We start from the raw sequence: 22,176 nt of genomic DNA, 5'->3' as shown, positions 1-22,176 counted from the left end.
TAAGGACCAAGAGTTTGCACTTGTTTGCATATACTTAGTTTCTCCTTCCCCTTGACTTTTCCGAGATTTGGGAAATCTGGGGCAGGATCTTTCCATCTGGGCAAAACCTGAGCGTACGCTTGTTAAATCACGGCTGTGTGTGTGACTTGCTCAAAGCCACAGAAACGAAGTGTTCCTGAGGCAGAGCTGCAGTCCAGTACAGTATTTAGACACCCTGTTTGCCTCCGTTCCCCATTCAGGAATGAATTGCAGCCACCAGTTTTTGTCCATCTCTGGACAAAGCAATTTATGAATCAGCTTGAATACCATTACCTTACCAAGGGCATGCTTAAAATTCAGTACATGGTTTGCTGATTAAGAACAGACTGTTAACGCAGGAACACTTAAGCACCAGCAAGATACTTCTTTACATAATTCAGGAATTAAGACATAAAAGGAAGCCTCGTTTCGGCAGTACGGAGAGCTTGTGCTCTAGAGAGCAGCATGTGGATCCCACCTCCTATCCATGCCCATGTTTTTGTTTCTAGTGTATTAAATAAATGGGCACCTTTGGGCGGATGCTCAAACCCAAATCCCTGTACGTGCTGGGAAGTGCCCTGCACGGAGCACAGTATCGCTATGGTGAAGGCGATATGGTATATGGTGAAGCAGTTGTTTACTGTGGTCAGCACCCCTGAGGGTCTGTGCTCGCTGCATGGGACTTGATGCACTATCTGCTTCCCTTGGATTTCACGTGCTGGCTTCAAACCATGGTGAGCGAAGCTGCGCCTGAACGTGGAGGGACTCTGAGGGCACATGTGAGGCTGACTGGGTGCTGCTGGAAAAACAAAGTAGGTGCTAGGCCAAAATGGTGTGCAATTTAGAAGGGATACATTCTAAGGCACACGTACAAGCACAAGGCTGTTAGTATTATGTAAAAAGCACATAATTCATGACGGTACTGAGCCAAGTTCAGCCTTGGAGTGGATTGCTGGAGTTGCAGCAGTTCATGTCATGCCAGAATTTGGCTCTCAGTGTTCACTAATCCATTATTGAGTGTAAATGTTGCTATTGAGTGTAAATGTTTTATTTTTTACTACACACCGAATTATAACCTTTCCACAACTCTTGTTATTACCAGTGTCATTATCTCACTCGAATTGTCATTAAAGACAGTAATGAAGAAATTCACGGGTTGTGTAAAATTGTATTCCCCACCTTAATTGCAAAAGGAAAAAAAAATGTATTTCTGGCTTATAAGTGTCTGGAATGTTTGTTTCTGTTGCAGTTACTTCAACTTAAACTGATTTGTAAACTTTTTAATTGAAAAAGCCTAGATGTTTGTCACGGAGGCGAAGACTGGAGGAAAGGGGCCCGCGCCCGACAGCGGAGCCTGCGCGGCTGCATTTGCGAGTCGGAGAGCGGCGGCGATTGGCTGCGCCGTCCTGCGCGCCGCGCCGCCATTGGGCGGCCGCCTGGCCGGCGCCGCGCGGTTGGCTGGGCTGAAGGGTGGGCGGGACAGCGCGGGCGGCCGTTGCTGCGCGGCCATGGAGGCTGTGCCATGCGCGGGGCACGGTGAGGCGGTTGCGGCCGTTGGCGATTGTGGGGCGCGTGTGGCGCCCGCTCTTGCCTCACTGGCCCTGCTCTGCTTTCCTCCTCAGGGTCTCTCTGCGTCCTGAAGACGGGCGTCCGCGAGGGCCCCAACCAGGGCAAGAGCTTCTACGTGTGCGGGGCGCAGGGCACGGCGGCCTGCGGCTTCGTCCTGCCCGCGCCGTACGTGCCGGGCCCGGGCGGGAGGGGCCTGCGGGGAAGGGGATGACTCGCCTCTGTGTCTGTTCCTGAGTATCTTGCATTGCACTTTAGCTTCTGGGTTCTAGAGGTTTGCAAGCTTCTGCACGGAAACAGTGCAGGAACCTCTAGTGTGCTGTGTATATGTGAAGAAGTAGGACAGGAGTTTGTTAGTTTTCCTCATGTCCTGCAAATGAAGAACGGTTTGCATTCTGATTGGGGAAGGGGGATATTTAGTGCTATTTCAACAGTTCTGGGCTACTGTTTTCTCAGTTAAGTAGTCTCTGAGAAGATTCTCCTAAATATCCCGTACCAGGTATGTTCTTACTATTACTGTTCTGTCGACATCTTGTGTTGCCTTTTTTTTTTAATATATATATATATATATATGTATATACACACACACATATATATATATATTTCTCCACTAATCTTATCTCTTCAGTATTCCTGCTTCTGACTGTTTAATCCATGAGGGAAACGTGGTGGAGCTTCAAGTCCTGATCCGGCAGCAGGACAAAGATGAATACAAGTAAGTTTGCCTAAAGCAGAAACACAGATTGCGCAGTAGCCACTGATTTCAACACTGGAACTGGCAACAGCTCAGTCATGTGCTTCCTTTTAAAACTGCCCAAAATAGGCATCTTGGCTTGAGGCCTTTGCCTAGTATGTTCAAAATATTTGCTCTTTTTACTTGTAATTATGTTCAAATGTATAAACCTAAATGAACAGGAAAGGGTTATTTTTAACAGAATTGGATATAGCTTTGTGATTAGGTTTATCAAAGATTTCTGATATTTGCATTAAATTCAACAGTTGTAATTCTCACTTTTTTGTAGCTGTCCTTGTTGGCTGCCAGTTAAAAAAGAAAAAAGTCTCATCTGAAGTCTTTTTTGCCTTAAGTGCTTTAAAGACCAGGTGGGCTATGCAGTGAAACTTGGAGATTATCCATTTTCTCACCCCTTGAAAACATGAGTCTTCTGCGGCTTAGATCATAGTTGGTGTCTGAGCAGTAATATTTTAAGACCAAGCATCTATCTAGGAAAGTATATTGTTATGAAAGCTACAGGTTACTGAAAGTGACTTTTGGCTAAACGGAAGTCGAGATGTGAAGTGTGGATCAAGAGATGGTGTCTCTGATGATTTTGGTGCAAGCTACCTTTTGAAAGAGCATTCAGAGTTGTTCCTTTACTGGCTCATGCAGCTCAAGTCTTGTTTTGTTCTCCGCTAGGCTATTTTATCGATGCCTTAAAAGTAAGTTGGATGGGAAGAAATGGTGTGGAAGCATCCCGTGGCAGGTATGAGTGTACAGTTTCTACTGGAGTATCTGCTTTCAGAATGACTCTTTGTCCTCTAACATGTAATTTTATCTGAGATTATGTAGTAAGGGAGTTTGGACTTTCTTGCCATCAGCCTGCTGTTCTCCAAGTGAGACACTTGCTCTTAAGTGTGGTGTAATCCATGTTTGCAGGGTTTGGTCCCTGCCTGTTTCCTTTTCTTGAGAAGGGTGCTCTTGAGACTTGGTACGAGTCCTTTTTTGGTAGCAAAAAAGGATCAAGTGCTTACCCTGTCCTTGTTAAAATGATAGGAAAGGTGATGTTTATAGAGACCAAAATCCTGCTTGAAATAACTAGGTTGCGTGCACAGTTAGCAGTATTTCATAATTTGTTAGTGTTAACTCTACTTGTTTGTATTTCAGGATCCAAAAGCTACCAAAGCACCAAAAAATGTAGAATCTCGGCCTACCACAGCATTTCCTTTCAATCCCAGTGGCCAACGAAATCCATTCAAAGTGATAGACAAGAATCGTGAGCCATCTTCCTGGGTACAAGTTAAACAAGCTGGTGGAGAGGAAAGCAGAGCAAAAGAAAGGAAACAAGAGAAAGAGAGAGTGCTGGTGTCAGATAAAGAAAAGAAATCATCCTTGGACTTCTCCACAGAGAGAGAGCCTCTAGAAGTACTGAAAGCTGAACAGAAACAATGCAAGGGAAATAAAAGTGACCCAGAACTTAAGGAAAGCATCATGTCTGAATCTAAAGATAGAGCAAAAAAGGTCCCTCGGGATGAAGAGAAACATGCTGACAGTGACAGGGAGTCTAAGAAGTCTTCTGATTATCTGGACAAAGAGGCAGGTGGAAAATCCAAGTTCTTTTCACTAAACCTTGGAAATGAAAGCACAAGCGCCAAGCATGTGAATGAGGGGCAGCTCAGAGAGAAAAACTTAAAAAGCTGTGGGGGTAAAGAAACCAAAGAGAAGGAGTGTGCTGTTGGGAAGAACCAAGACACGAAGAAGGAAGGAGCAGAGGTGGCGGCAGCACCAGCCCAGATAAAAATGAGGCCAGAGCTGGGACAAGCATTTCATGGTGACAGTGGTGAAGCAGTACTTGTTTCTTCCACATCCGGTGAAGGGGAACCTGAGAAACTGGTGCTGGGTTTGCAGTCAGGAGAGGTGCTGCCAGGAGCTTCAGGGAGGAGTAATCAGGGGGCAGCTGTGCCAGGAGCTGCACCATCGCTTTGCCCAGAAGGACCACAGGATCCTAAAGCTCTTCACAACCATCTCTTGGTGCAGCTGAGGCAAAAGAAGGTCATTTACTACGGTTATTATTCCTTTTTCTTCCATCCTCAGGGTAACTTGAGCATAAGTCACCTTGACTACTTTCAGGTAGCAGAAGGCAGCATCCCCTTACAGCAATACATTTCTGAAATGTTTGGAGTTTTGGTGGGAAAATCCAGCATAAGTGCAAATTATTTCTTTTAAGCCATATATGAGACAACTCTCCTCAGGCAGTGTAACTTTCTGTCTTTAGGTCTGCCCAGTTTTCACTTGCCTGAGGTTGTCTGCCTAATACCTAGGAAGCAATTTGTTTAAGATGGAACAGTGTGTAACAAACTTGAACCTTCTTAACTGTGATTGTTTCTCTCTTTTGGCCTTGTGGGGAAGGAGTTATGATCCAACCATGAAAACTCAATACTGTGGTGAAGTATGCTGTCTGTCTGCTTTTTCGTTTTAGTTGCCAATGCTCCAGAGTTTTTTATTAAAAAATCCCTCCGTTTGCCCACAGCTCAAAACAGAACTTTGAAATGAACCATTAGAAGTGTTCCTAATAGCACAGAGAAGTGCAGGTAGCCTAGATTTTAAATGCTTGGAGAGATGTTAAAAGATCATCCAAGTAACTTGTTTGCCTGTCCAGTTTAACAAACAAGTGGAGGCCCTGTGTCCTTCCTTGTTTTCTAAAGTACCTTCTAAAGTAAATCTTTAATTTATTTTCTGCTAAAAGACTTTTCCTTTGGAGACTGTAGAACTGTGTTAAAATCTGAAATGTCATGTGTAAAAGATTGCCATTTTTAAACATCTAATGTTCAGACATTACATTTTTAAACATCTGACCTTCTGGTTGTTCCCTGCAGGCAGCAGTGTTAGAAAAGCATGTTCAGGTTTTGGATGTTTTCTTGTTTTACAGAGTACACTGGCTACAGTGAATGTGCAGCTCCTGCCAGATAAAGGGGAACGGTTATTAAAGCAAGTGCAAGATTTGGAAACTGCACTCAGTGCTCTTAACATTTCACCAGGAGACACTACAGAAAAAGGTAGGACCTCCACCCCCACACCTTGAAATTTAGCAAAGCAGTTTGCCCTGCTATGGTTGTTAATGCTCTAGAAAAATAGCATGCATTTATCCATGGTATGCGGGATCTGTTGAGGCACAGTGTTTTTGTGTGTGTGACAGGGGAGGATGGAGATGGGGAGGGGAAGAAAATGAAATGAATGGAGGAATTCAGATGTTTCCTCTGTGAAGGAGGGTGGCTTCCACAGAGAGTTTTCTTGCATCCTTAGGACCCAGGACTTGTGTTTGGGGTATGTGATTTGAGGTGATTGTCTGTCTGAAAACCTGGCAATGAAGCATTAACTTCCTCTTTAGCCAACCCTGCTTTTTATCACAGGAGTTTGTTTTGCCTTTTGTGACCGGATGTATGAGTTGCTATGTACAAGATAAGTTGCTTCCAGTGTGATATTCCTGTAAAGTAATTCCCTAATTCTAATTACTATTAAATCAGTTAGGAAATAAAGAGGCATTTTGTTGAGCTGGTTGCACTGTCACCTAAATAGTGGAATTATTTTGTGATTATGCTATCTGTTATTTTGATGGAAAAAATCTCATTTGTCAGCTCTGGAAACCAAAGCTTTCTAGGAAGGAAAACCTATCACAGAACAAGCGGTTCCAATGTCTTGTACTATGCCTGGTTTTAATCAAGAGACACCCTTTAGGAAGGAGAGAATAGCCCGGGATTCTTCACGCATTCCTTCCTGGAGGTTTCAGTCCTTTCTTAACCCAAGCATTGGCAAGGAAGGTCTCTACCCAGAATAAATTCAGTGGGAATGATACACAGGACTGGCCTTGTGTGTGCCTTGTGCCTGGTCACCGCTGCCACGTTGGCTGTGTTGGTATGAACCTCACAGTGTGCTCCATTTCAGGCAGGACTCAGTGCCCAGGATTTAGGCGTAGGCTCAGACCAGGCATGTGAACAGTTGCAGTGACTCAGCTGCTGTGATAACCTGCTACCCTGCTGTTACTCAGCTGTGTGTGACCACCTAATTAGCTTTTGCAAGCAGACCATTGAACAGTGGTCTGGAAAATAAAGGCTTTAACAGAAAACTCTGAGATCCACTGTGAAACTTTCTCAACCTGCAATCTCTTTCTTCTTGAGGGGAGGATAGTGCAAGGAGTGGCTGTCCCAAGGAACCTTCACCTGACCCCCGTGGCAGACCAGGTGGTACAAAGCTCATAACACCGCTTCCATGCCGGGATCCTACAGCAGAGACCTCTTCGGGCTCGAACCGTCAACCCTCTGCTACTGCAGCTTTGGGGTCCAGTGAATATCACAGTCATCGTTTTGGAAGTAAGTATGGGAAGATGTTTTTTCATTAGGGAACACTGGTGAGCATTACTTCTCAGAGGAACCTGAAACTTGTGCATGTTTGAGGGTACTAAATCTTTTCTGTTAGAGAGCTGTATGCTGTCCCCATGGCATCTGTGGCCACTAAGGCTTATCTCTGAGATTGAAAACTCTGCTTGGTGATTTAGCTTTGTGAACAAACCTTACCTGTTATACCGTGTCTTTCTAGTGAACTCTGGCATGCAGAGTCTGTATGGAGGAAGAATGACAGAAGACCTAATGAGGGCTGTACACAGTGCTACAAGTGATGCTATTAATCACCTTCACAAGTCTCTGGAGTCCTGTCCCACAGAGCAGACAGTGGCTGAAGATCCCCCTGGGTTGAAGGTGAGTTGGCAAGAAAATATATTTTCTACTGAACTTGGAGGTTTCTTTCTTCTTGACCTAACTCTAGTTATGAGAAGTAGTTTGTCAGTGTTGCAGAAGACTGAGTCTATATAACCCGATAAATTCCTGATTTGTCTGTTCTGATCTGCTGAAGAACAGCTCTTGGTCTCTGTTGTGGTGCAGAACCCATTTAGAAGGTTGCGTGCGAGGTGTTGGAAGGTACATGCCTCTGCAAGGTGGTGCATATATGTTTAGCTGTCATATCATTTGACAGATTCACTTGGGACCTTTCAGCACCAGGGCAGTCTTTTAATGTCATATGGTGCTTTGCTTCATGTTTCCTAAGAAGCTGTAGGAGTCTTAGGCTTGATGAGGAAGGAGAAAGTGCTCTCAGTCTCTCCCTCCTTGACAGTGTCACCAGTTAGGTGGATTTTCCGCTTGATAAACCACTTCCTCATGTTCTCAGGGCAGTGTGAGACTTGAGGATGGTTTGCGTGGGAGCATTAATGGATCTAACCCTATGGTGTTGGTGGCCTCCTCTCTGCAGGAATTGCTTCTCTTGGGTGTCCCAGTCAATGGGGGACAGCGACAGGTAGACAACCTCCTTCTAGTAAAGCTGTAGTAGGACAGCTCAGCTGCATAGTTTCTTATAGAAAGCAGGAGAGTCTGTGAAAGGTGTTTCCTTTGAATCCTGTCTCTCACCTTCTCAGGTTCCACTGCTGTTGCACCAAAAGCAAGCGCTCGCATGGTTACTCTGGAGGGAGAGCCAGAGCCCGTGTGGAGGAATTCTAGGTAGGCAATGGAATGGGGAGGGGGGCTTGGAGGATGGATTTATGCCAACAAAATCTTGCCACAGTTGATTATTAGTCTTAGAGTAAGTTGTTTGTAGGCATGTACGCTTGTTCTCGCATGAGTTTACAGTTATTAACCCACTGTTAAATTGTGCCCTGAAATGGTCAGACTTCTGCTTCCAGGACTTCCCACAGTACTTTCTGTTGTATTAGCTGTTTCAGAGTAGATCTGAGTCCTCATGGCCCATTTCTGCAGGTAGTCACAACTTCTATCTGCCTCTCTCTTTCCAGCGGATGACATGGGCTTGGGGAAGACTCTGACAATGATTGCTCTCATTTTGGTTCAGAAGAAACTGAAGACAGGGAAAAGGAAGGAGACGTTAGAAATATGGCTCTCCAAAAATGGTACAGAATTGTTTTTATTATATAGTATATGTGTTATGAAACGGTACCGTATGAAATGCCTAAAGCACTCCCAAACTGAGACTCTTTATATGTGCATGCTTTCTGTAAGGAAATTCCATTAGGCTCAATATTTCCTGCACTGCCTTGCAAGGCCTTTCACTTCATCAGTGTCACTTGTTCTTCTAGTGGTTGCGCAAGATTCTGCAACCTTTCTCCAATAGGATTTCAGGGTGTGGTTGGTTGGTATGTTTGTTTTGCTTTTGCTTGTTTGGGTCGCTTTTTCTGTTTTGTTTTTTATAAATTGGTTAGCCTTCTGAACTGGTTAAGCTTACATTACATAGTTTTCCTAGCGTGAAGATTTGCATTATTAATTCCTCTTTCCCTGTGGTTGCTTTTCTGTTATGGAGGTAATGGACGTTAGAGCGCTTTTAAGAAATTGTCTGGTGCCTGTGTTTCCGTATCTGTCACTGTCTCCATCTTCATGTAATTGGTCAGAGCTTTGTTTTAGCACGTTAATTGGCTATATAATTTTTTTTATGTCCTTCAAAGTGGTGATAGTTTTCTTAAAAGACAAAAGATGCATTTATTTGGAACTACAATTTCAATGAAAATCAGGGTTAGTTCCTTACTCCTGACTTTTCAAATTACTTGAAGGAGTTACACAGATGTATAGCGTAACTCTCAATGGAGATAAAGTGATGCTTTTAGTGCTTACTTTTTTTTCTCTCAGAACTAACCATCCCAAAGAATACAGTGTGGATAGGGCTGCTTTGCAAACTGCACTTGTAGAAAGGGTGTACAGATGTTCATTTTTTTGACTTGTTAAACTTGTGTCTTTGTTGTAGTCTAACGTGAAGTACTTGAAAATCTATTTGCAATGTTTTCCTGCAGATTTCACTGTAATCCCCTCCCACGGCACTTTAATAGTCTGTCCTGCATCCTTGATCCACCACTGGAAGAAAGAAATTGACAGACATGTAGGCTATGGCAAACTGAGGGTTTATCTGTACCATGGGCCAAGCAGGGATAAACATGCAGAGGCGTAAGTGCAAAACTGTAAATATGAGCAAGAGATTTCATGCACAAAACTGAAATTCAGTGACTCTAGTATGATGGAAGGAACCTGAAGTATGGAAAGGTGGAGGATCCAGGAGGTCAGACTGATATCTGCAACTAGGATGCATTATTGTTAGAATTTATATAGCAAAATTATAACGGTCTATACTGATGATGAGTGGTTCTGGTTCAGACTGTTGTTCCATTGTTGTTTACTTTCTCTAAAATTAGTCTCTTGCTTATAGAGACTGTAAGTGGCAGTTTCTTCTGTGCTTGTTCTTTGTGTGGGTTCTTTCCTGCTTTGTTTTTTTGTTTATTGCTTGTGACAAATTAGCTACATGAGTAAGTCAAAGAAAACTTTCTGTGCCACTTTGGCCCCATTGAGCAGTGTTTTTGGGCGCCAAGTTCTAAGTCGTGAGGTGTGAATCCAATACCACTGACTTTGGCTGTCATTTTGAGCTTAGTGTTTAGCTCCGTGTAATTTCAGTATCCATTAAAATGGGCCCAACGTGCCATCCTGTGACTGCTGTGATGCTCAGCTTCCTGTGAAACCTTCATCTGTTCTAGAAATGTGGTGGTGTTAACCTTGAGCATGTGTTTTCCTTGTCTTGCAAAACAAAATCCTCTTTCATTCTTGCTCCTGATTTATACTTCCCTTTACATAGGCTCTCTGAATATGATGTCGTCATCACAACCTACAGCATTCTCTCCAAGGAGGTTCCCACAACCAAAGAGGAGGGGGAAGTCCCTGCAGAGGACCATGATGTGCAGGTGAGAAACTGTGTTGTCGCCATATTTTGTTCCAAGGTAGTGTGAGCCCTCCTTATTTCAAGGAGCACTTTTTAGTACAGTGAATGCTGGAGTGAAAAAGAATTTTTTTCTTTTTCATTTGTGTGGGTTTACACAAACAAAATGATGAGAGAAAGTGCTGTGAAGTGCCAAAAGAAGATGGGGAAAACACAAATATTTTTGCAGTAGTCTTAAACAGTTCAATAATGCTTGGTGTTGTATTAAAAAAAAATTAAAAAGAACATGATGATGAACATCTCTTTCTTGCAGTGAAACAGTGAAGGAGCACTAAAATCTCCTGCTTAGTGCTCTTTGGTAGGAGAGCTAGTGTCCATCTAAACTATGAGAAGCCTGTCACACTTGAGCTCTAGGCCAGTGTGAACTGAAATTGAGGTGCTTAGCATCCTGCTATCTTAAAGAAATAGCAGTGTATTTCCTAGGCTGTGAGACGGATAAAGCAATTCAATACCCATTGAGCTTGGTTACAAGAATGAAGGTAGTATGCTCTGTATCCAGGACTTTGTCTTGCTTGGTATTTTTGTTAATTAGCTCTGTGTATGTATCCCCTTGCAGCTCTTAAAGCAAATAGTCCTTTGAATTTCTTCAGTGTTACAGGTAGCAGTTGTCCCTTTAAAACTGTATTTAGAAGCGCAGGATATGCGGCAGTAGAGTAGGTGTATGCAGTCCTTTGTCCCAGCCCAACAAAACTCGACTGATCCAGAATGTTTTTCCGGAGGGAATGTAGGGAAAACAATAAAAGAGTATAGACATTCTTAAAAGTAAGAAAAAATAGCAAAAGATTATAGAAAATGTCGTGAAGAATAGGCTGGCATTATCCTTCAGTTTATTAATGTTGAGGGAAGCTCTGGAGAGGTGCTTTACTGAGGAAGAAGTGCTTGTGGTAATGAAACAACAGGCTCTCAACAGGAAGTGTGAAAGTAAGAGCTCAGATTACTGCTGGCCACTATATGGAAAAGGCATCTTGCTACAGAAATAATCTATTGGCTTTTGACTTTTTAGAGAGTCTAGGCAGTTTATTGCTCTGGGTTGCAAATTGAATTTGCTTTCTCTTTCAGAGTGGATCACGTCCCTGTTCCCCTCTGCTCAGGATAGCTTGGTCTCGAGTTATATTGGATGAAGCTCACAATATTAAAAACCCGAAGGTTCAGACCTCTATAGCTGTGTGCAAGGTGAGAGCCACTGCGAGATGGGCCATGACCGGGACACCGATACAGAACAACCTGTTGGACATGTACTCTCTACTGAGGTGAGATGCCTGCCTGTAAGAAATGGGATGGGGTTTCTGGTAGCTCTACAATGACAAAGTGCCTCAGGCTGCTTGTAAGTTGGAGAGGCTTCTGAGACATAAGGGAGCAGTACGACTAGTGCTTTTAATTTTACAGGTGTTGCCTTATAAGCTTGTTGCTGATGCAGGCCGCAAGCCTGCGCATGTGCTGCTAATCTGTTGCTTGCAGCTGCTCTGCTTTATAGGCTCAAACAGGAAATCAGTTGAAGTCTCCTTTGTCTCCAAGATGAATACCCACAAACCCAATTTTAATAAACAGATTTAAAATTAATTTTCAATTAGAAAAGCACACATTTTGAAATAACACACAAACAGGCTTTTGGCAAATGCGTGTGCTGCTTCATATACTCTGGTTGATGGTGATGCTTGAAAGATAATGAGTTAAGAGGAAGATGTGATAGATACAAAACTAGGAATACTGTTTCAAAGGGTCAGATGCTAAGACTTTTGAGCAGATACGTTATCAGTGTGCTCAAACTGCATGTTTAACCACTCCTAGCAGATGTGGCTGATGGAAGTGTGTTGCTTTGGAGAGCAAAGAGGTGGGGTTTGGTCACTCAGACGTAACTGAAGAACTTCACTTGTTCCCTCCTGGTGCAGGTTTCTGCGTTGCTCTCCTTTTGATGAATACAAGGTGTGGAAGTTCCAGGTAGATAACAACACACGGAAGGGAAGAGAGAGACTCAGCCTGTTAACCAGGAGCCTCTTATTACGGAGAACTAAGGACCAGCTAGATTCAGCTGGCAAGCCCTTGGTAAGAACCTCAACTAGAGAATCATTCTATCATTTTCCATGCAGCAGCAAGCTGTTAGTTCTTGGCACACCTGAGTCTGTTAGTGAGTAGGTTTTCCTATACCCTGCAGTCACTAGAGTATGAGGAGCAAGTGTCTGTGGGTTTGATTGTTTATCCAGAAAGCAGAAATACAGCTTAATGTGACTAAGGAGCAGAGTAAAACCTTTATTATAAATCGCCAGTAGAGCAGTATATGTAAACTAACTGCAAATAGACATCTGCTTAACAGAAGGTCTAGGTCTGAGAACGTCTAGATCTGAGAACAGAAGCTGCTGGGCATCGAATGGATCTGGTGCAAGTTGGGACTTTGATTTCCTGCATTGCTCTTTACTCAGTTTAACAGGCTGTTTGTATCAGGTCAGTGGTATGTTTGCAGGATTGTTTATGGTACAGTTCTGGTGCACTGCCCAGCTCTGAATGGGAAACTGGGAAGCTACTTCTTCCCTGCCCTCCCTCCTCCATCAATGAGTTAATCTTTCCACAGTAACTATGTGACAGGCTATACTAGATTCTTTTTGCCTTTTGTTACAGGCTGATTCGGAATATTAAAAATTAATATCATGAGTGTTAATCAGGCTGCTCAGAGGTCTACAAGCATCTATATTTTGACATAGTTTAGAAATGTTAATAATGTGAATGAAGAAATGAATTTCTGAGGCCTAGATAAACTCTTGAAATCCTGGTGTACTGGCATTTATGATGCTCCAAAGGTTTTTGCACTGTATACATCTGATTTGCTGTATTCTTACTTTAGGTATCTCTGCCACAGCGTAGCACTCGGTTGCATCAGTTAAAACTTTCAGCAGAGGAGCAATCCGTGTACAATGTGCTCTTTGCAAGATCCAGGTACGAATGTGGGAGGAGATAGGGGGTGTGTGTGCTGTTTGCTCTGTTGCTCTTGCTCTGTTGCTCTCTGTTCGAAATGGGAAGATCTTTTGATCTGTTTTCTGTTAACTTCTTCCCTTTCTGACTATCTGGAAACAAGCTTGAGGCACTAGTGTAAAGGAAGACTGATATATTTTACCTGAATTTTTGTCTAAAAATGTAATGAAACCTGTGCCATCCCTTGCCTTTTTTTTTTTCTCTCTCTTTTTTTTTTTCTCTTTAATCTCTGTGTCTCTTTCAACATTGTCTTCTTTCTGGTTGAGTATACCTTTAAAGATGTCCATTTGCATTTTTATGAATAATGTTGTCTGGTAACTAACTCTTAATATGCTCAAAGTCTTTTGGTAATAAGAATTTTCCTGTGTGTTTGCAAAATAGATCTTTCTTGAGATCTTTTCAGCTAAACTTGGAGACTTCTAGAGACCTGAGGAGTATAAGAGTTCAAGAAATACACTGAATGGCTGATGAAACCCTATTTACCTCAATAATTCATCAACTTGTTTGCTACACAGGTGACACTTGCCTTTTTCTTGCTCTTGGAAATCCCACTGTCTCTGTCTTATTCTTTTCCAGGTCAACACTACAGTCCTATCTAAAACGACAAGAGCAGAAGAATCAGTGCAGAGAGTACTCTCATGGAAACCCATTCGAGAGAGGTTTGAACACCCTCCCCTAAAAATATTTTTAGCAGGGCCCTGTTAAGTGCCTAGATACAGAAGGGGAACACACTTGGAAATTCCTTGGGAAACATTTTGCCGCCGTTTTTACGGGAAATCTTGCCATAGAGCCTTTGGGTTTGAAGTGTTGAGGTCATGTCTGTCTCCTCCTGCTTGAGTTTTAGGAGAATTCCGGTTCAAGTATCGATAGGTCTGAATCTGCTAGTCTGTGTACTTGCTGTGAGTAGTAAATGGAGGCATGATTAAAGGGATGATAAAGTAATTGCTGGAGATTACAAATAGACAGTGTTGGGTAGTGACTGAAGTGACTCTGAATCAGTATTCCTAAGGTGTGTCCTTACTTTCACAGCTCTGGGCAAATCCATTAACCTGTTTGTGCTTAAAATTCCCTCCTGAAATAAAGGAGAGAGATCTCGGAGAAGAAGTGTCAGTGATATTGTGATACAGTGATGCATAATGTATGTGGTATTTAAAATTGTTAATTATTTTTTATTTTGATTTATTTTGATTTCTATTTTATTATTTTAAAGTCAGGTTTGATGGTTTCCTGCATTAAATCAGGTTCTGCTTGCCCTTCTTGGTTCTTGTCTCTTGATTGATCTTTTGCTGGAGGTGGCTGGGCCAATGCTTGGAAATGCCCCTGAAATCTCCCTTCTCTTGGCAGTTGCACAGGAGTTTGGAGCCAGTCAAAAGGAACTTCTGGCAGGCTCCCAAAGTGTCTCCCAGGTCTCAAGTACCGTTCACGTCCTGTCTATGCTTTTGAGGCTTCGTCAGTGCTGCTGCCACCTCTCCTTACTGAAAATGGTATTTGCGTAGTTCTGCATTGTGGGTTGGAGGTTTTTACTGTTTGTGCCACACTTCCGGAATGGAATATGGGACCACAGAGACTGTCAGTCTGACCCAAGAGTGTGTTTCTTACAGTTCTGCGTTCACATTGCCTGAGATGGCTTCCTTCAAGCCCACTGACCTCAGCAGGGATTGCATAGGCTGAAGATGGCTACTGAATTTTATCTCAGGCTTGCCTGACATCTCTTATTACATTATGGGGTGTTTTTTTTTTTTTTTTTTTTATTGTTTTCCCTCTGCAGGCTCTGGACCAAGCTAACTTGACCAGTGAAGGCCTTTCCCTCTCCCTTGAGGAACAACTAGGTGCTCTGACCCTGTCTGAGCTTCAAACTGCCGATTCCAAGACAACTGTCTACCTCAATGGCACAGCTTTTAAAGTGGATTTGTTTGAAATAACCAGGGAGAGCACCAAGGTATTCTGGTAGTGATTTTGTGCACTCTCTTAAGAGACTTAGGTTTCAGCACTTCAGCACACTGTAGCTTGGCTGCACTGATAAATTGTCCCTGCACATTTTGAGCACTGGATCCAAAGAAGTTCAGAAAATATGAACGTGAGTGCATGCTGTTTATGAAGAGCTAGAGAGAACGGGATTGCAGTGAGAGGAGAGGTGGCAGTGACCTGGCTGCTCACAGGGGTTGGAGTCTATAGCAGGTTAGCCTCACTTGATTTGTTACCATGTTGGGAGTTCTTACCAATGACCTATAAAGCATTTCAAAGTCTGAGCAGACATTATGCTTGGTTGGTTTCTTTCACTCTTTTTTCTAGTAAAGAGTAGCCAAGTACAAGCTGGACTGAGAAAGCAAGCAGACTGACTGTTTTCTTGCAGGTAGCTCACCTCTTGAACGAACTGAAAATCATCCAGAGTCATGCAGAATCTCAGAAAAGGTTAGCAAACTTGCACTTTTGTCATAGTGTTTGAGAGAAGGCGTGTTTTAACAGTAGCAAGGGTACCTTAAAACAACTGAATACAAAACTCTTGGTATGATAAAATGCAGCACCTTAAAACTGATTGTGAGAAAAATCCAAGGAAAGACAAAAATAAGAGCTGGAACTCTGAATGCAATTTAAGAAGTTGGTAACTGTAAATTAAGGGATCAAGCGAAGAGTCTCAGGCCTTGAGAGGCCCAGGAGGGCTTTTTCTGCAAAAACAGATTGGGGAAGAATTTGATAATGCTGAAAAATATTTGACCTCAGCTCTGGTCAAGAAAACAAATAAAGGAGGAAAGAAATTAGATCCAAGTCTGCAATAATTTAACATATTGATCACATGGTATTGAAGTCCTGCAGTTCTTACTGTACAAGCTTTCTTGGTCTTCCTTAGCACACAATTATTGAGCAAATTACTGCCTACCAAAACGCTTAATGCAGAGAATGTGGGGAGTGAGAGGATCGGAGAAATCCAGGTTTGGTGTTGCTGTTGATTAATTTGGTGGAAGATACTCTGATAATGTTTGTGCTGACGGGTGGCAACATAAAATCCGCAAATAAAGTTGAGAGTCATAGACTTAATTTGTCTCAAGCTTATAAGGTGTTAGCCTTCCACAGCATGTTTAGCACTAGCTAACTTGTGTGTCCAGCTATTCCTGCTGTGTGAAGGGGCCTCTCTGTCCAGTTTGCAGTGAGGGAGAATGCTTATATAAGCCGTGTTCAGGTGAGATGATGCAGTGAGTGCACTATTGCGGTGCACGTAGCGCTTGTGTTGAACTGCCTGTCCTGTCTGCAGCGTTATTGTGTCTCAGTGGACGAGCATGCTGAAGGTCGTGGCTGTGCACCTGCAGCGCCTAGGCCTCAAGTACGCTACCGTGGATGGCTCTGTCAATCCCAAGCAAAGAATGGATGTGGTGGAAGAGTTCAATAACAATCCCAAAGGGCCTCAGGTAGGAAACGGGATGGGAAAGCAGTTACTAGCACTGCTGGGAACAGATGTGATAACTGGCTTCATAAATCCACTTACCAATGCCTCTTCGCATTTGAATATCAAGGTGGCCAGGTCAGCAGGGAAAGAAGTAGTTGCAAAAACAAGTTCATGTCTTAAAATGAGCAGGAGGAGCTGCTGAAGCTTCCCCTTGTATTAGTCTGTAGTAAGATCACACAACTGCTAGGCTGGTGCAGAGCCTGTCTGAGTCTTCAGTATGCTCAAAAACCTTTCTGCCAAGGAGAATAATGTGGAACATAAGGACCAACTAGTTCCACTCAGAGTAGGTTGGTTGTTTGCAGCTAGTCAGACATCCTTGCTCATAGTGGTACATGAACATAGGAATATTGACACTGCTGTGATTCAGGCAGGACAGGCTGCCGCCTCTGAGGCTGGATCTCATTGCAAGGGGGCAGTGAGGTGCATTAGCTAGTTTTCTTTGCTGGATTTCTTGAATAAACTGCTATCTAAAAAATAGATCTTTCTCCTAGCTTCACACTGAACAGGTTCCCTGCTAGCTGTATGAGACTACTTTGTAAACAAGATAAGACTTTTAACTTCCTATGTGCTTTAATTCTGTAATTGGAGAACAAATGCCTATAACAAATGTTTCTGTCCTTTACTATTTGGATTCTTTTCCTCATGTACAGGAAAGCACCTCTAAATTGACCATCTGCCCCTTCTTTACCAGTTTCTCTTCTTATTCTGAATACTAGGCTATGTGGAATCAAAAGGAAATGAATAGCATATGCCATCTGTATATCTCGGGGCATTGTATGGATGATAGTAAGCTGGTCTCTGAGAGCCACAGCTTCCACGTCCAGGTTTCTGAATCTCATCAGTTAGCTCCTAAATATATCCCAGTAAATATAGAATATAAGTATGGAAGTCAGATTTTTCTGGTCTGATCTTTGACTCAAATTTATATGTGGAATATGTGAAGCATTCATTTTCTGGAAATAAGCTTCTCACTTTAACTCTCCTTTGGCCTTTTAAGGTAATGTTGGTCTCATTGCTGGCTGGAGGCGTTGGTCTGAACTTGACTGGAGGAAACCACCTTTTTCTCCTTGACATGCACTGGTAAAGAGTAATAAACTTCACCTCTAAGGGTGGATGTTGGACATGCTGCTTTTTGTTTGTTTGGTTTGGTTTTGTTTTTTCCACTCACCTTGTATATTACAATTTCTTACACAATTGGGTAGGAGGGAAAAGTTGGCTTTAAGAGCTTATGATTAGCTGCAGAACAGTGTTTTTAATACTGCCTGCCTCCAAAACTCTTTAATCTGTCAGTCCAGTGCTCACTCCTTCGAAATACAGTATAACAGGGGGAAGAAAAAAAAATGAGGACAAGCCCAATCTAGAGAAGCTTAAGTAGGCCGTTTGTATCACAAAAGGATACTGAGGAATTGGTAGTTCCTGACTTCACTTATTCCTGTCATAAAACTGGTGCAGTGATGCCCATAGGGAGTTTATCTTGAAATACTGGTGAAGGTTAGAGAGTGTACATAGCTTGTGGATCTTGGAGATGTACAGGGCTATGAAAATGTGCTGCAGCATATAAAGTAGCTGCTGAGTAGCAGCATTAAGGAGACCCTTCTGTAATTACTGCCCCTATTTGTCAACGAGTGAACTGCTCTTGGTGAGAATAGTCATAAATGAAGGCCTACTTTGATGAACTTTGCCTCCCATCTCCTCATCAGCTATTCAGAATATTAACTAACTACTGTCCAGAAATAGGAATTAATATGAAGTAATGATCTAATTCAAAAATTTGAGTTTTTGTGTGGAGTTGTAGCAAATTTCTAGCCAGGGCTAAGGGAAAATATGGATGGGCTGGATAATAACAATCAATACTGATCAGGCAGGTGAATCTAACGTATTGAGAGGAGGTTGTAGTTGTCCTTGAGAAAGCAAACAGGATGCTTTTGGAGGTAGGTAGTGAGACAAGCACTCTGATATTTCTATTTCTGAATTTAATAAGCTGCAAGGCTATGCAAGCTTTTTCTTTTCTTGCAGGAATCCTGCTCTTGAGGACCAGGCATGCGACCGCATTTACCGAGTGGGGCAGAAGAGGGATGTTGTGATACACAGGTCAGGGTAATTTCCAAGCAGTCAGAGGCGGTTGCTGCGCCGTGTACTGTCTGGCTTTAGTCTGGGGCACAAAGTCTTGGTGTGGTCTGAAGGTGGGATGGATGGTCACTGAGGTAAAAGAGAATATATGAAGGTATTCCCCCCTGGCCTCTATGGTGGTGTGGGACTGCCTGGATTGATAAGAATGACTTTTAAAAAAAATCAAAAAATTACTGACATATGGTATGGTGGGAATATCCTGTTCCTTCCTGGGAAATCCTCAGTCCCTATCTTTTTTTATCAAGTGGAGATTTCATTGTAAAGAAAATAGAGTAATTCCCATTTCTTATGGGTGTTAAATATTAATCTTTTTTTTGGTGTTAGTGGTTATAGTGCCAAATTTTAAAAAATAAAATAAGGGGGAGCAGAGTGGGGCAGAAATGGTCTTGCATCTACTGTGCTTGGAGATGGCCATATCCTGCCTTCTCTGAGCAGATTTGTCTCGGAGAGTGGAACAGTTCAGATTCACCCAGAGGGTGAGTTAACTAAACATTGCAGGACAGTCGAGGATCTTAGAGCAGTAATGACTTGTGGGTGCCTGATGCCTTCTTTTTAGCAGTCTGGGTATAGACACCGTGTTCCCTACACTGGGACTTTGTTAATAGCATAAACATATATAGAGCACCTCATAAATGCCAAGTTGGCATTCAGAAAAAGCACTTGGGATTTGGGGGTAATAAAATGCTAGCCTAGCTGTTGTAAATGTGTAGAAAACTCAAAGCACTTGGTATCTTAGAAACTCTTGCATACAGTGTTTTTAGTATAATTGGTGCCATGAGTTATCATAGAACTTTTAGAGAATTAATCATAGAGTTACTATTGCTTGAGATGATCAAACCTGTGGCCTCAAGTGCTTCAAGGTTTTCTTTGAAGTGTTACAATATCTGGATGCAAGAACAGCTGTATTACTTGTACTATTGTACCTGTGTGCAAGTATTACTAATATATTAGTAATAATATTTAACTGAAACAAGCACTTTCTCCCTGTGTTTTCAAAAAGTTACAACACTGACTTTATCCTAGAAATTGGGATGACATGGCTTTGTGTTTTTAGGTTTGTCTGTGAAGGAACGGTAGAAGAAAAGATAACACAACTCCAGACCAGGAAGAAAGATCTCGCTGCGCAGGTGCTGTCAGGCAAAGGAGAGTCCTTCTCTCAGCTGACTCTGGCTGACCTCAAAATTCTCTTTGGCATCTAATTGGTACCTAGGATTACCTGAAGAGGCTTCAGCAAAGAACTGCTGTTTCAGGTGGTCCTTTATCTTGAAAAAATAGCTATAAATAGCTAAGATTTTTAAGCTGTTTCAAGAAAGGAAGTTATTTGTTTCTAGATTTTATTTTATAATTTCATAGCAAATAGTTTGTCCAAAGATTAATAAAGTTATAAATTAAGCTATTGCTTAAAATAACTTTCAATCAGTATTAAAAACAAATGTTTACTTCATGAATTGTTATGTATGCTTTTTTATTTAGAAAACTTTTTCTTTCCCCTTCAGGATAGGAGAGAAACAGACAGAAGTGAGGAAGTGAGAAATGAGCATGAGGTAGGAAAGATCAGAGGTTAAATGGTGAGATTGGGTGAACATCAGGTTCCTCCCTTCCCCTTCTCCGCTCCCCTAGAAATGGTTTTGAGGATGATAAAAGAGCATGATAAAAGCTTTAGAATATATCAGTAGCAAAATGAAGGAATGATTTGAGAGATGCTTCATTTTCTTTAAGGGAGTGTATGTTAATATTGAAGCGAAGAGGCAGTATCTCTGTCCTCCTCGAAATACTGTCCAAGCAGGGACCTTCATTTCTACTGTTCTTCAGAAATAGGAAGGAACCCTGAGGATCTCCCGCCTCCCTGCTCCCCTTTCTTCCCCTTTCAAATATTTGGCATAATGCTTCACTACTGCAAAATTTTCAATGTGGATTTTTTTGTTACTGTCTCTTAAAAGGTATTTCCATTCTTAACAGTAGGTGAGCTGCTAGTAACTAACTCCTGCTTTACAGCCTCTCGTCTCAGCGCTGATGTGTGCTAGTGAATGATGTTTCTAGGCAGGCGTTCCTTACTGCTATTGCATCTCCTCTGCTGCCACCTCACCCTGCTCTGGCCATAGCCATATTCTCGTTTTATGTTGATTGGGCCATTCCCTGGGTTTTAGCACCATTCTCATAACAAGGCCCATTCCAAACTAAAGCCTTCTCTTGGCCAAAGAGCTAGTCCTGAGAGCAGGGGACAGAGTATGACATGTTGAAGTGCTGACAATAACAAAGCTTTGCTTCCCTGATTATCGCCATTCCCCTGGAACAATATAATGGCATTTGATATCCCTTTAAATGGCCAAGAGCTCTATTTGCTGACCAGTGGTTCCTCTGATTACACGGTGTCCTAGTAGGATACGGCACTGCTGTGTTGATCGTTTCTCTTACCTGCCTACATTTGATGTGATGCACAAGTGAAGCTGTCTGACTGTTCCAGCCCATTGCACAGATACAGGGGTTTGGGAACAGAGAAGTAGTTGTGTGTCTTTGTGTAGAGTGTGTATGTGTATATAAGTATATAAATATATGTATCATATATATGGGTGTGTACGCACACATGTACACATTTGTCCATAATGCCAGCTGTGGTGGACATGCCTTGAATGGAGGAGAGCTTGGGCAGCTTTGGCAATTAAATCATAATTATGACTCTCAGCTTGAATTTGCTTTGTATTATCTTCAGAGCTATGAGCTAAAAGTGTTTCCGAAAAATATTACTAAGCAATGCCAACCCACATATAACCAGGTGTTTACATCCCATTGCCACACACAGTTAACAGGCGCTTGTGTCTTTTAATAAAATTCTATACTCATAAGAAGGAAGAACCCAAAAGGTGCTTTTTCTTTCCCTCTGTCAAAAAGTTGTTTCCCTTTGCCTCTCATCCTATACTCCTGAAATCTTCTACAGGCTCATTAGAAGTAAAGCAGAACAAACCACATTATTATCTATTCAGGAAAGGATGATGGAGCCAGAGAGTGAGGAAGCTTGTGCTACATGACGTTTTATGTAAGGACTTTATAGTACACTGGATGTTACAGAGAGCTAACGGCGCGAGTAAGTAGTGTTCATGTATGGGAATGTCCAAGTTGGCCTTGAGAAGCATTGGTGATTCTGGTGTTAAAAAGCTAGGTTAGTTCTTGAAAGCATGCAGAAACTTCAAAGCACCTGCAATCTAGATGACTATTTCCTGTAGAATATTTTTAGTACAGTAGATGGCATCAGTTATTGTGGAATTACTGTAGGATTTATCATAGTTATTATTGCTTGAGATCATCAAACCTGAGGCCTCATGTGCATGAGGCTTTCGATTTTTGGAAACGGCACAGCCACTAGCAGTGCAATTGCACAGCTTCTTAGAAGTAGAGGGATGGTTGCAATGCTTCCAAGAGGCTGGTCCATAGCTAGGAGTGCCCGTAAGAGCAAAGAGGCTGCTGCTGTGGGTTGCGGATTGCGGCAGCGCCGACACAGGCCAGGAAGATGCAGCATCCAGCAGTCAGGATGGCC

At 42.4% G+C, this 22,176-nt stretch overlaps 1 protein-coding gene and 1 non-coding gene across 2 annotated transcripts in view; both read left to right on the top strand.

Moving 5' to 3' along the window:
• Window positions 1–1,316: 1,316 nt before the first annotated feature.
• TTF2 (transcription termination factor 2) lies at window positions 1,317–19,896 on the top strand. The gene is made up of 23 exons (XM_088534230.1): window positions 1,317–1,488; window positions 1,560–1,752; window positions 2,213–2,299; window positions 2,999–3,065; window positions 3,467–4,351; window positions 5,229–5,355; window positions 6,475–6,666; window positions 6,893–7,050; window positions 7,761–7,842; window positions 8,133–8,246; window positions 9,138–9,288; window positions 9,968–10,073; window positions 11,168–11,358; window positions 11,998–12,151; window positions 12,945–13,036; window positions 13,649–13,731; window positions 14,417–14,556; window positions 14,841–15,011; window positions 15,426–15,484; window positions 16,323–16,476; window positions 17,512–17,594; window positions 18,531–18,605; window positions 19,699–19,896. The coding sequence occupies exons 1-23, from the start codon at window positions 1,317–1,319 to the stop codon at window positions 19,841–19,843; spliced, it is 3,681 nt and encodes a 1,226-aa protein (XP_088390356.1). The 3' UTR covers window positions 19,844–19,896.
• A 2,268-nt stretch (window positions 19,897–22,164) lies between these two features.
• Window positions 22,165–22,176, top strand: part of TRNAL-CAG (transfer RNA leucine (anticodon CAG)) — an 83-nt gene continuing 71 nt past the window's right edge. Inside the window, exon 1 of the tRNA in view lies at window positions 22,165–22,176. This exon is cut by the window's right edge and continues 71 nt beyond it. This is a non-coding gene — a tRNA (tRNA-Leu).

Source organism: Tinamus guttatus, unplaced genomic scaffold (assembly GCF_059628265.1).
Source record: "Tinamus guttatus ecotype Peru unplaced genomic scaffold, ASM5962826v1 Tinamus_guttatus_pri_ptg000035l, whole genome shotgun sequence".
Taxonomy (NCBI): Eukaryota; Metazoa; Chordata; class Aves; order Tinamiformes; family Tinamidae; genus Tinamus; species Tinamus guttatus.
The sequence above is the reverse complement of the archived record's forward strand: the minus strand, read 5'-3'. Positions and strand labels throughout refer to the sequence as shown.